This window comes from Cajanus cajan, chromosome 2, assembly GCF_000230855.2.
Source record: "Cajanus cajan strain Asha chromosome 2, NIPB_CcT2T_4, whole genome shotgun sequence".
In the NCBI taxonomy this organism is placed as follows: Eukaryota; Viridiplantae; Streptophyta; class Magnoliopsida; order Fabales; family Fabaceae; genus Cajanus; species Cajanus cajan.
Genome location: NC_138518.1, coordinates 8,098,257 through 8,108,894, shown reverse-complemented (window position 1 = coordinate 8,108,894; position 10,638 = coordinate 8,098,257). Strand labels below are relative to the sequence as shown.

Below are 10,638 nucleotides of genomic sequence, written 5' to 3'. Positions count from 1 at the left end.
TACTCTTGGCTCACAATGTTCATTGGTATTAGGACTTAAATAAAAATAAGTGGGAAAGTGAGGATCAAAATCTATAAAAGGGTAGATTTTTTATTTATAAATAAATAGGTAGAAGATTGTTATATTGCAAATAAACCAAAATTTGAAAAATATCTATATTTTTTTTCAAAATACAAAATAAAAGACTTTTAGGATTTAAATAAATTTTTAATTTTTTAAATTTAGGATAAATTTATTTTTGATCTCTCAAATTTAAAACAATAGTTTCTAGTCCTATAATTTTCAAAAATATTATTTTAGTCCTTTAGTTTATCAATAATATATTTGAAAGTGATTGATTGAAACAATTATACATCATCAACTGGGTTTAATATAATATTTTCACTAATAAAGATACTAGTAGATAGATTTTATGCAATAATATTTTATAGATCCTTTAACAAAATTTGAGTATAAAGACTAAAATTATTTTTTTTTTTAAATAATAAAAACTAAAAAGATTAATTTTAAATTTGAGGAACTAAAATCACAAACCAACTTTTAGAGAAAAAAATGATTAATGGAGAAAAGGTTCACTGGTACAATGAATATCAACAATGTTTTCATGATAAATTGGAGACTCCATGTGTTAAATGCATCTGTCTGTGGATTATGTTTTCCATTTTGATGTTTTTCCCACAGTTGTGAATGAGAGCATGCAAACAAATAGCAGCAATTTACTGAACATATCTATGGAGGAAGGAGGGGACATACGAAGAGTTTAAACAGTCTCTTGAGTTTAGTAATACCAGTTTAATTAAACAACAAAACTCATATCTCACCGATTAATGTTGATTACATGAAGCACAAGTAATATCAGTTCAATTATATTTGAACAAATTCATCTTACTAAGATGTAACAATTTAAACTAGACATCAATATCACCAACGTGATTTGGGAGTTTTGGTTTAATTCAACAAGCTCAAACTCAAATTCCCATATATGTATGATTGTGCCTATCACGCTGATAACAAATTATAAATACTACTTTGAGTAAATTAAACTGACACCTTGAGATTTCATAAAATTGTACAAACAATCCTTACTTTTTTTACCCTACAATAACATGTCTTAGTTGTTTGAAAAAGATAAAACTAACGCCACTTAGATATTACATTAATTTTCTTTAATTATTTGAAATTTTTTACTTATGACCTCTTGTAAGAGAGGTTATTGTAAATGTTAAAAAAGTGAAGAATGTCAATGTAATTTCATGAAATCTCATAAAGTGTTTGTGTACTTTCATGAATTGATCTAAACACAATGGTGACTAGGGATTTTACTTCAAAAGCTGGGATGCCATAATACATAAAAGTGGCCTAATTTTCATTAGAGGAAAGATTCAATACTATTTTGATTCATAAAGATATATAACAAATTACTATAATAATGTTACATCCAGACAACAAGTTCATACAAGAAACAAGGCACCATCAGAAAATAAATGCAAAAACATAAATATTGCAAATATCAAAACTACATAAATTACAATGTTTGATATTCATTTTGATATGTTGGGGCTTTTATGCCTACATTATCTTAATAATATAAGAGGAAGGGTAAGGGCTTAAAAAGGCAAAGGTTTCTTAACAACAAAAAATATAAAATCATGTTGTCCAACTAGGGAGATTTCCCATCAACTTCCAAGTAAGGTCCCTTTTGGTACTCATGGAGCTATTACAAAAAGAGGCTGCATGAAGCACAAGTATATCAATTAGAGAAATGAAGCATGTAGTTTTTGGACAAACACGCACATTCACATGCACACACGCACATAGACAAAGGGAGAGTAAGATTACCGTGTCTACACTAACTGGTTTCCCATCCTCAGCTAGTATCTCAGCTACTGTTCCTGACTGATCAGCCTGCCACCATGTAATGAAAGGTAACCAAGAAATTAGAGGATTTTGTTTTTGGTTAATAGAATCTGGTGTAGAAGGAGAGTTTTTATAAGATTAAATATATTTTTAGTTTATGAACTTTGGTCAACTTTCACTTTTAGTCTTTAGACAAATTTTATTTGGTTTTAATTCCTAAGATTTTCTTTCATGAATAAAAAATCTTAAACATTAGGGACCAAAAATGTTAACAGGAGGAGAAGTTCAGGAATTAAAGGTGAAATCAACAAAAATTTAGAAACTAAACTAGTAAACAATTTGTTCAGAGACTAAAAGTGAATTTTTTTTAAAAAATAAAACAAAGACTAAGAACATATTTCCATCTTTATATTATAATAGCAAAAATTGAGTCCAACAGGCTCTAAGAGGGTCCTTTTTCCTCACATATGTTGGGAAAATATTTCACATAACTCACTCTGAATGACTCTTCATTTTATTCATTTCCTAATACCAACTTAATCCCCCTCCCCCCACCCCCGACAAATGTTATCCCATATTATTCACTACCACATAGTTTACTTATTTCCTAACCCCTTCATACCACTCCCAACATAAACTTTTTAATTAGAGTGTTAATGTAGTTGAAACAGATAACAATAATGAAACAAAAACAGGTTTTGAACACAACTTTAACAGGTCTATGCTTTTAGATTTATTAACTGCTCAAATCCTTGTATTACAAACTTCTATGTACTACTATATGGGACGATAATCTATACTATACAATGGGACAAATCTCCTAAACAAGATAGTAAAAGGAGAAAAATAAATGTAATAATGTACAAGAACAAACAGGAACAAAAAATATGCATACCTCAATTTCATTCATCAGTTTCATAGCCTCAATAATGCAAACAACCTGTCCTTTCTTCACTTTATCTCCCACCTGAAGCAATATCAAAATAATTAGGCTATTCATTAATTTATTTAGTAAACATGGCAATAATTAGTTTCATAAGTTATCATTTTCCAATTGACACCTTAATAGAAAGAAAAAAAATTGCGTTATTTTGGATCTATTTAGGTAAACCACCCCAAAAACATTTATAGAAGAAAAAAAATGAAATAAGTTTCTCCATGAACTAAAGTTAGCTCATGCATAAATTAATTTATAGAAGATTTCTCATGTTAGTTTCTCCAAAAAAAAAATTTCTTAGCTTATGCAAAAATTAGTTTTAGCTTATAAAGAAGTTTATTTCAATTTTTCTTTATATTTTTTTTCTCCTAGAAATGCTTTAGGAGAAGTTTATCCGAATATACCCATAAACTATAACCATGTATATGTTTACATACCTTGACAAATGGAGGTTCACCAGGTGCTGGACTTTTGTAGAACGTTCCTGCCATTGGACTTTTTATCGGTGGGTGAGAAAATGTGCTTGCTTTTTTGGGGGTAGGTAAGCTCGGTGCTGCTTTTGGAGTCAGAGAGCTAGTAGGGGCAGAAGCAGTTGCTAGTGGAGGCATTGGTGGAGAAGGAAATGTGGCATATTGCATAGGTGATGATGCTGGGGCTACAACCGGTGGAGGCAACAATGCTTCTTTTTTTCTTATCATGAGCTCACAGTTTGATTGCTTAAGTTGAAGTTCCACAATATCTCTTGAATCCACAAGTCTGGCATGGAAATGATATAAAATAAAAACTATGGGAACTAGGATGTCCTAACATAGACATGATCATTAGAAAAGAACAAGTGATTGCATGCAAAGTGAAGATGCTTAATCTTACTTTACAAGGTCTGAAACTTGAGACATGAATGTAGTAATTGAAGATTCATTTGCGCTGGTGCCACCAGATACTTTTCCATTCTGGTCTTGTTTTTCTTTTGATGAAGCAACCTTAGGGCCATTGACCACTATTGAGGCAGAATTAGAATTTTCAACATTAGCAGCCTACAATGTACAAAATAGGGTAACTTATGGTAAAAATTTCTAAATCTAATAATTAACACATTTTAACATCAAGATAAAATTTTCATTCACAATAAAACTTTGCACCCCTCCCCCATAGAAAAATGAAGTGAAAAGGCTCAATGAAAACTGACGTGATTTTAGATGATTTTAAGTGTGTGTTTGGTTTGAATTTATAAACGTAAGTTTACACTCTTTCTCCACGTCCATATATACATTTACGGAGAAGTTGAAATTTTTTCCTTCTGATGAAACGTGATTTTTCACGTTCGAACGCCAACTCAAACAAGCTATAAATATCAGATGACGTGATTTTAAGAAAAAAATTCCTATATCTGGCTCTATCTTAAGGAATTAGTTATGATTCCATAATTGATTTTTGTTGAAGCTGTAACTTTTGTGTTAATTCAAAAATTTTATACAAAATTTTTATTACTTTTAAAATAAAAAAATCTATACATAAATCACATCACTTTAAGATCAATTTCATTCAAAAACAAATTTACAACACTCACTCAAGCACACACTAAAACACTAGATGCTCAAAAATTGAATCACAATGAACAGGAATTCACAAAAAAAAATCTCTCTCTCTATCTCTCATCAAAACTCTTACTTGAATCCTAGATGCAACAGATTCAACGGACAAAGATCCAAATGATATAGAAGGCTTCAAGCGCAACCCACTTTGAAATGAGGCCTTTTGGGATTTCAACCCCAAAGGGAAAGAAGAAGGGCACTTGGGGCATGGGACGGAGAAAGAGGCCATTTCAAAACCAACCCCACGAACCAAGATCCAAACTTTCCTTCTTCTCTGCCCAAAGGGGTTCGTGATTTGCAAATAATAACAAGAATGGCGAAGTGGGTTGATGAAAATATAAGTTAAAAGGCGTTGCGATTGAAAAGGGTGGTGTGTGTGTGAAGATTCTTAAAGACACAAAAAGAAGAAAGAATAGTGAAGGTGGATGAAGAATACAAAGGAGAAATGGAACACAATAATTTGGTTTGGTTTAAATGTTACAAGTGTGGCTTCGATGATTAGATGAAAGTGCAACCATAAATGTGACATAGTTTTAACTAACTTGGAATAAACATTAGATCATGTTGTGGCTCATAGTCATTGTTTCTACATTTGTCTCAGAGAAATGTTTGATTTTTCCCTCTAAGTACAAGTGGACAACGTTGGGGTGTTCGTCTCCAAGATCAACGCTTGTAACTACTTCCAAGTGCATTGATCTATGGACACTGCTTTTGCTATTACTATGTTTAGTAGGTGTTGACTTAACTAATTATGTACAAAAAAGGAGTACACTTAACTTGCACAATGAAATATTGTGTTATGATGTCCAATGATGTAATAATTTTATAAACATATAAACATGGATATAATATATTAAGTTCTAATAATTTATTGTAAACTCCTCAAACTAAATTTGATTATGATGGATAAAAAATAGATATAATATTAAAATAATGGGCGGTCTAGACTAATTTGAATGAAGATGCTTTTAAAAATTAAAATAAAGCACACGAGACTTTTACAATTTGATGAGTTATACCAATGCATTGTTGATCTAAGGAAATCTAGATTTGAATATTCAATTTTGGAATTTAATTTTATGGATGAAAAAAATGTTACTGGGAGGAGACATCTCATTAAAGGTTCAACCAAATTTTTTGTTAGAGATAATCAATAAATGTAGCGAGACTTTGTTTTAATAATATGACTTTTTTTTACATATCCAATATGATCATGTTTTACTAAGAGAGATGAAAGAACTAAATAATTATCTTTAGATTATAGAAAAAAATAATTAATGGTTGAGATTAAAACTTAATTATAAATACATTTCCTATTAAATCATTATTATTTTACTTTTATAATTACCACCCACTATTGTTGTCATCGTCGTTATTATCATTGTTATTGTTGCTATTGTCACCATCATTGTTGTCATCATCACCAATGGTGACGAAACGGTGATAGTAGCAATGAGTGGTGGTGTTGAGAATAATGCTACTATCACTATCATTGTTACCATCATCGCCACCAATTACCATCGTCGCCACCTCCATTATCATCATTGCCACTCAATAGCATTTCCATCACTTCCACTATCATAATTGCCACCCACAACCATTGTCATCATCTCTACTATCATCATTGTCATCATAATTATTATCATTATTATCATCATTGTCGTTACTATTATTATTGTTGCACCATCACCACCACAACATCGTTGTCGTCATTACCATCACTACTACCCCACAACCATTATTGTCTCTATTACCACCACCATCACCATAATGATAACCACCATCATTGTTGATGTCACTATTGTTGACAGTAGTGGCAATAATGGTGGTGCAACAACAATAGTGGTGCGACAATGATAATGCAGCTGTGGCGATACAATAACAATGGTGGTAGTGGTGCAATGATGGTTGTGATGGTAATAGTAATGGTGCAATTGCAATAATGGTGATAGTGATGACAATAATGGTAGTGATGGAAGCAATCACAATGATGACATTACATGTGTAACAACCCGCCATGGTCTCTACACTTAGTAGAATCACACTACTACTAGTGAACTAAGAGAAATATTCAGTTGGATAACTTATACATACAAATATAGATAAGAATAAAAATAATTAAGTTTCTTAATTACAAAATAAAACGCCATATATGTACAGTCATCCCAAAAATAATATTCCCTAGTGCCGGTCAAGCACAGATAAAACCGTTACCAAAAATGGTAACTCTAACACGAGGATCAAACTCCCTGTCTCGCAACGGTCACCTCAACTCCAAGCTATCCCTGACCTGCTTCCATACAAGGTATGATCATCGCAGTCCATCCACATGGAAACAGAAGGGTAAACTAGAGTTCAAAATTCAATCATACAAGTATAGAACAATAATCTATACTACACAATCATCCAACTGTCAATCATATTCATAAAGTCACACCATACACTCTATCCAATACTACTCATGCATAAAATACAATCCACCAATCATGAAGTCAAACACCACACTTCATCATATTAATAATCATGCAATAAATGCATCTCATGACAGATATCAATGCATATCAATCATCTAATGCGTCGTCACGCATACACCTAGGAGATCTCCCTAACAATAGAGTTGTATAAGTGACATTCCATCCTACCGAAACCACCCCAACCGTTTTTACGCCCAATGCGTCCGCTCAGTCATAGCTAAACAGGATATAATCCTCACTCGGGTTTACTCGAATGATGTCACTTACACAATTGGAAGTTCAGATCCACCGTCAGGTATAACACAGCTAGGTACGGGCTTACCACGACCTTGACATGCATAACCAAGTCAATTGTGAAGTTCGCCCACCGAGTATCCGCAAGGATCCACGCACCTTCCCGAGTACTTGGTTAAGAGAATAACCCTCGACCTCATACCCCGCTCCAACACTAGCTAAGGACTTAGAGGAGACTCACCCAACCCAGTGGCCTACCTGAGCACCACTCCCAAATCCAGTGGCCTACCTGAGCACCACTCTCATATATTAGTGGCCTATCCAATCACCACTCTCAAGAGACTCTATGTGAGCTCTTCCAGTTCGAAAATATTTTTCCTCTCCTCAAGTCCTAGGCTAGACTCATGTCATAAGGCATCACATGCAATTATGCATCACACATCATACATGGTCTGCCCACCATCATGATCAACAATCATACACATGTCATAAGACATCACATGCAATAATGCATCATACATCATACATGGTCTACCCACCATTATGATCAACAATCATACACATGTCATAAGACATCACATATGAACATATACTCATGCCATATCATATTTAAACATTCATATATATCATCACTATGCATACATATGAATCACACCTCACCATACATCATATATCATACATAAATGATCCAAAACATCAATTGAACATGCATTAGTATCATTTCATTCATAATCATATTCACGCCCGGCGCAGCCTGAGCTCGCCTAGCCTAATCCCAACCTGAGAGTCCTAAAACTCATCCACGCCCAGCGCATTCAACTCACGCTCAGTGTCCATGAGACAGAGACTCCTAAGAGTCTCCACGCATGACGCAACCAAATCACGCTTGGCCTAACACCAATCCAAGAGCTCTAAGCTCTTCCACGCCCGACTCGCTCAACCTGCGCCTAGCCTAATTCCAGTCAGAGAGTTCAAAACTCTCATCCAAACTAACAAATCCAACCATATGCAAACACAAAACACAATGCATAGGCTCCATACAGCACAAAACAAACTCAAAATCAACATGCACCCATCTGATACATCAAATTCACCAAAAACCCCATTTTTCCCAAAACCTCAAAAAATGAGCGAATTCTCCGATCCAGCCATGGATCCTCAAATTTCATGCATCAATTGAGTTTCTAAACTCACATTCAAATTAAACAACAAACATTCTAACTTCCCTCACCTGAAGATTGGCTCAAAATAGCCAATAACTAAGAAGAAGTAGAATTTCCTTCCGAAGCTCAACCTGAAACTTCAATCCTCCCAAAGCAAGCTTCCTAATCTGAATTTCAAGAAAAGACAGAAGACATTAGTGATCTAAAGGAGAAAAGAAATCATACAGAGAAATTTGGGAGAGAAAGGAGCTCACAGACCCAGAGTCCTTCTCTCTAAAAACTTCACTTTTTCCTCAACCACACAATCCCTATTTTTAGAAGTTCAGGAGTGGCCAGAACAGCATATTCCGAATCCGGAACGGCCCGTTCTGCACCCCTTCATCACGTACAAAAATCACATGCAGAACTGCCTGTTTTGGGACTCATCCAGAACGACCCGTTATCCATCCAGAACGGCCCGTACTCCATTCAGAACGACCCGTACTCCAACCAGAACGACTCGTGCTCCCACCAGAATGGCCTGTTCTAGGGTTTGGAACGCCCCGTTCTCAACTACATTTTACAGGTCAATTCAGTAGTTTAGAACGACCCGTTCTAGTTTGGGAACGACCCGTTCTGGGCTACTGAATCACCCATACTAGACTTTTGGGCCTTCTGAAATAACTTGCTACGTTACAACATGTAAGTTTTGTTTGTTGTATTTTAATATAATCAATCTACTTTAATCTAAATATTGATATTAGTTTTTTCATTTCTCATTATAAGTGGTGTTCTTATTTAAAACGCTCCCTATATTTGTGGAGAGTATATAATAAGAATGTTATTTTTATGTGATAATGCAAATGCTCGATCTCAATCTTTAAAACAAAATAAATGGCTTTCAAGTTTCATACCTAATGATGTGGGGCTTGGTTTATAAAGCACACAAAGTCTCTATTGATATAAGATCTTTTGGGTGATGACCGAAAGTAAATTCGTGAAGATTTAGGTCCAAAGTGGACATCGTACCATTATGGAGATGTGTGCATCTCAATGCACAACAATATGTACTTCTCTTGATAAAATATATCTCCTTGAAGACAAAATACTAAACTAAAAACCCATTAACCACCACCACTGCAATTGCTGCCACCACCACCACTATAGAGACAACTATGATAGTGGTAGTACGTGATGATGTTTATGCGTAATATTTTAATATAAGCCGTTTAATTTAGTTTAATGTTTGAGATTGAGCATTCTCATAGTATACATTCCTTATATATATATGTGTGCGTGTGTATATATATGTATATATATAACTCACCAGTAAAATGATGATCATGTTTCTTTCATATACAATTGTAGATATTATCACAAATAGAAAAGGTAAGTATCTACTATTAAGTTTTTCATCCCTAGTGCATTGGTACATATCAATATATAAAAAATTGAAAGCAACAACCTTTGCCAGTTTTCAATCCTTTATAAGAGCCCTATAAAACTCAACGATAATGATCTTATTGAATATTTTATAAATCATTTAATCATAGTATTTCACACAAACATAAGTGTTGTAATTATAAACTAGGATTTTAGGTGATTGATATATAGTCCTTCGACATGTATTTAGTTGGAATGATGTTTGTCAAAATTCTTTACAACTCAATATTTTTGGCCATGTCACCAACACAACTTCCATTACACATAACTAAAACATAGCATACTTCAATAACAATTTTAATACACAAGTAGGTGATCAATTGTCATTTTAAAACATATTCAAATAAGTTGACATTCATTACAAAAAGAAATAGTTACATCCTATAAACAAAAATTACAAAGCAAAATTAAAGAAAAATTAACAAGTTTCATCATCATCTCCATGGCCAACAAATTCTTCATTAGCACCATCACCATCACCCTTTTCATTATTTTCATCCGCATCACTTTCAGATTTGCTATCGGACTTACCCTCAAATGTTTTCTCACCATTATGTCTTCCTTCCTCATTTTTTTTGGCCAAGCCATGTGTATAACAAAGTATGTGACAAATGAAAACTAAAAATCTAGAGGGAGACTAGCCATGTGTAGTGACAACATATGAATTTCATTCATCATCATAATCATTCCACAATAGTAGTATTTTGTTTCTTCGATCGGGATGCTTTAGGGACCATCCTACAAAATCAAGATGATTATAATAAGTTTTATATCCAACATGCTAAAAGGTTAAACAAGACATAAAACAGAGTATAAATTACAAACAATAATAGGTAAATACTCTATTAGCCAGACATCCTTCTCATTTAACCATGTAAACAACAAAAATAACTTGTTCAACCTACAAAGTGGGGCCATATCACACTTTTGAATATTTCAAACCTAATATTCAATATTGA

The 10,638-nt window shown here is 33.6% G+C and overlaps 1 protein-coding gene across 1 annotated transcript; it reads right to left on the bottom strand.

Annotated features, from left to right (window-relative positions):
- Nucleotides 1-1,481: 1,481 nt before the first annotated feature.
- LOC109804905 (biotin carboxyl carrier protein of acetyl-CoA carboxylase 1, chloroplastic) lies at nt 1,482-4,942 on the bottom strand. The gene is made up of 6 exons (XM_020366822.3): nt 4,463-4,942; nt 3,665-3,828; nt 3,232-3,550; nt 2,753-2,824; nt 1,840-1,905; nt 1,482-1,730 (listed from the first exon to the last, which is right to left on the bottom strand). The coding sequence occupies exons 1-6, from the start codon at nt 4,613-4,615 to the stop codon at nt 1,707-1,709; spliced, it is 798 nt and encodes a 265-aa protein (XP_020222411.1). The 5' UTR covers nt 4,616-4,942; the 3' UTR covers nt 1,482-1,706.
- Nucleotides 4,943-10,638: the final 5,696 nt, after the last annotated feature.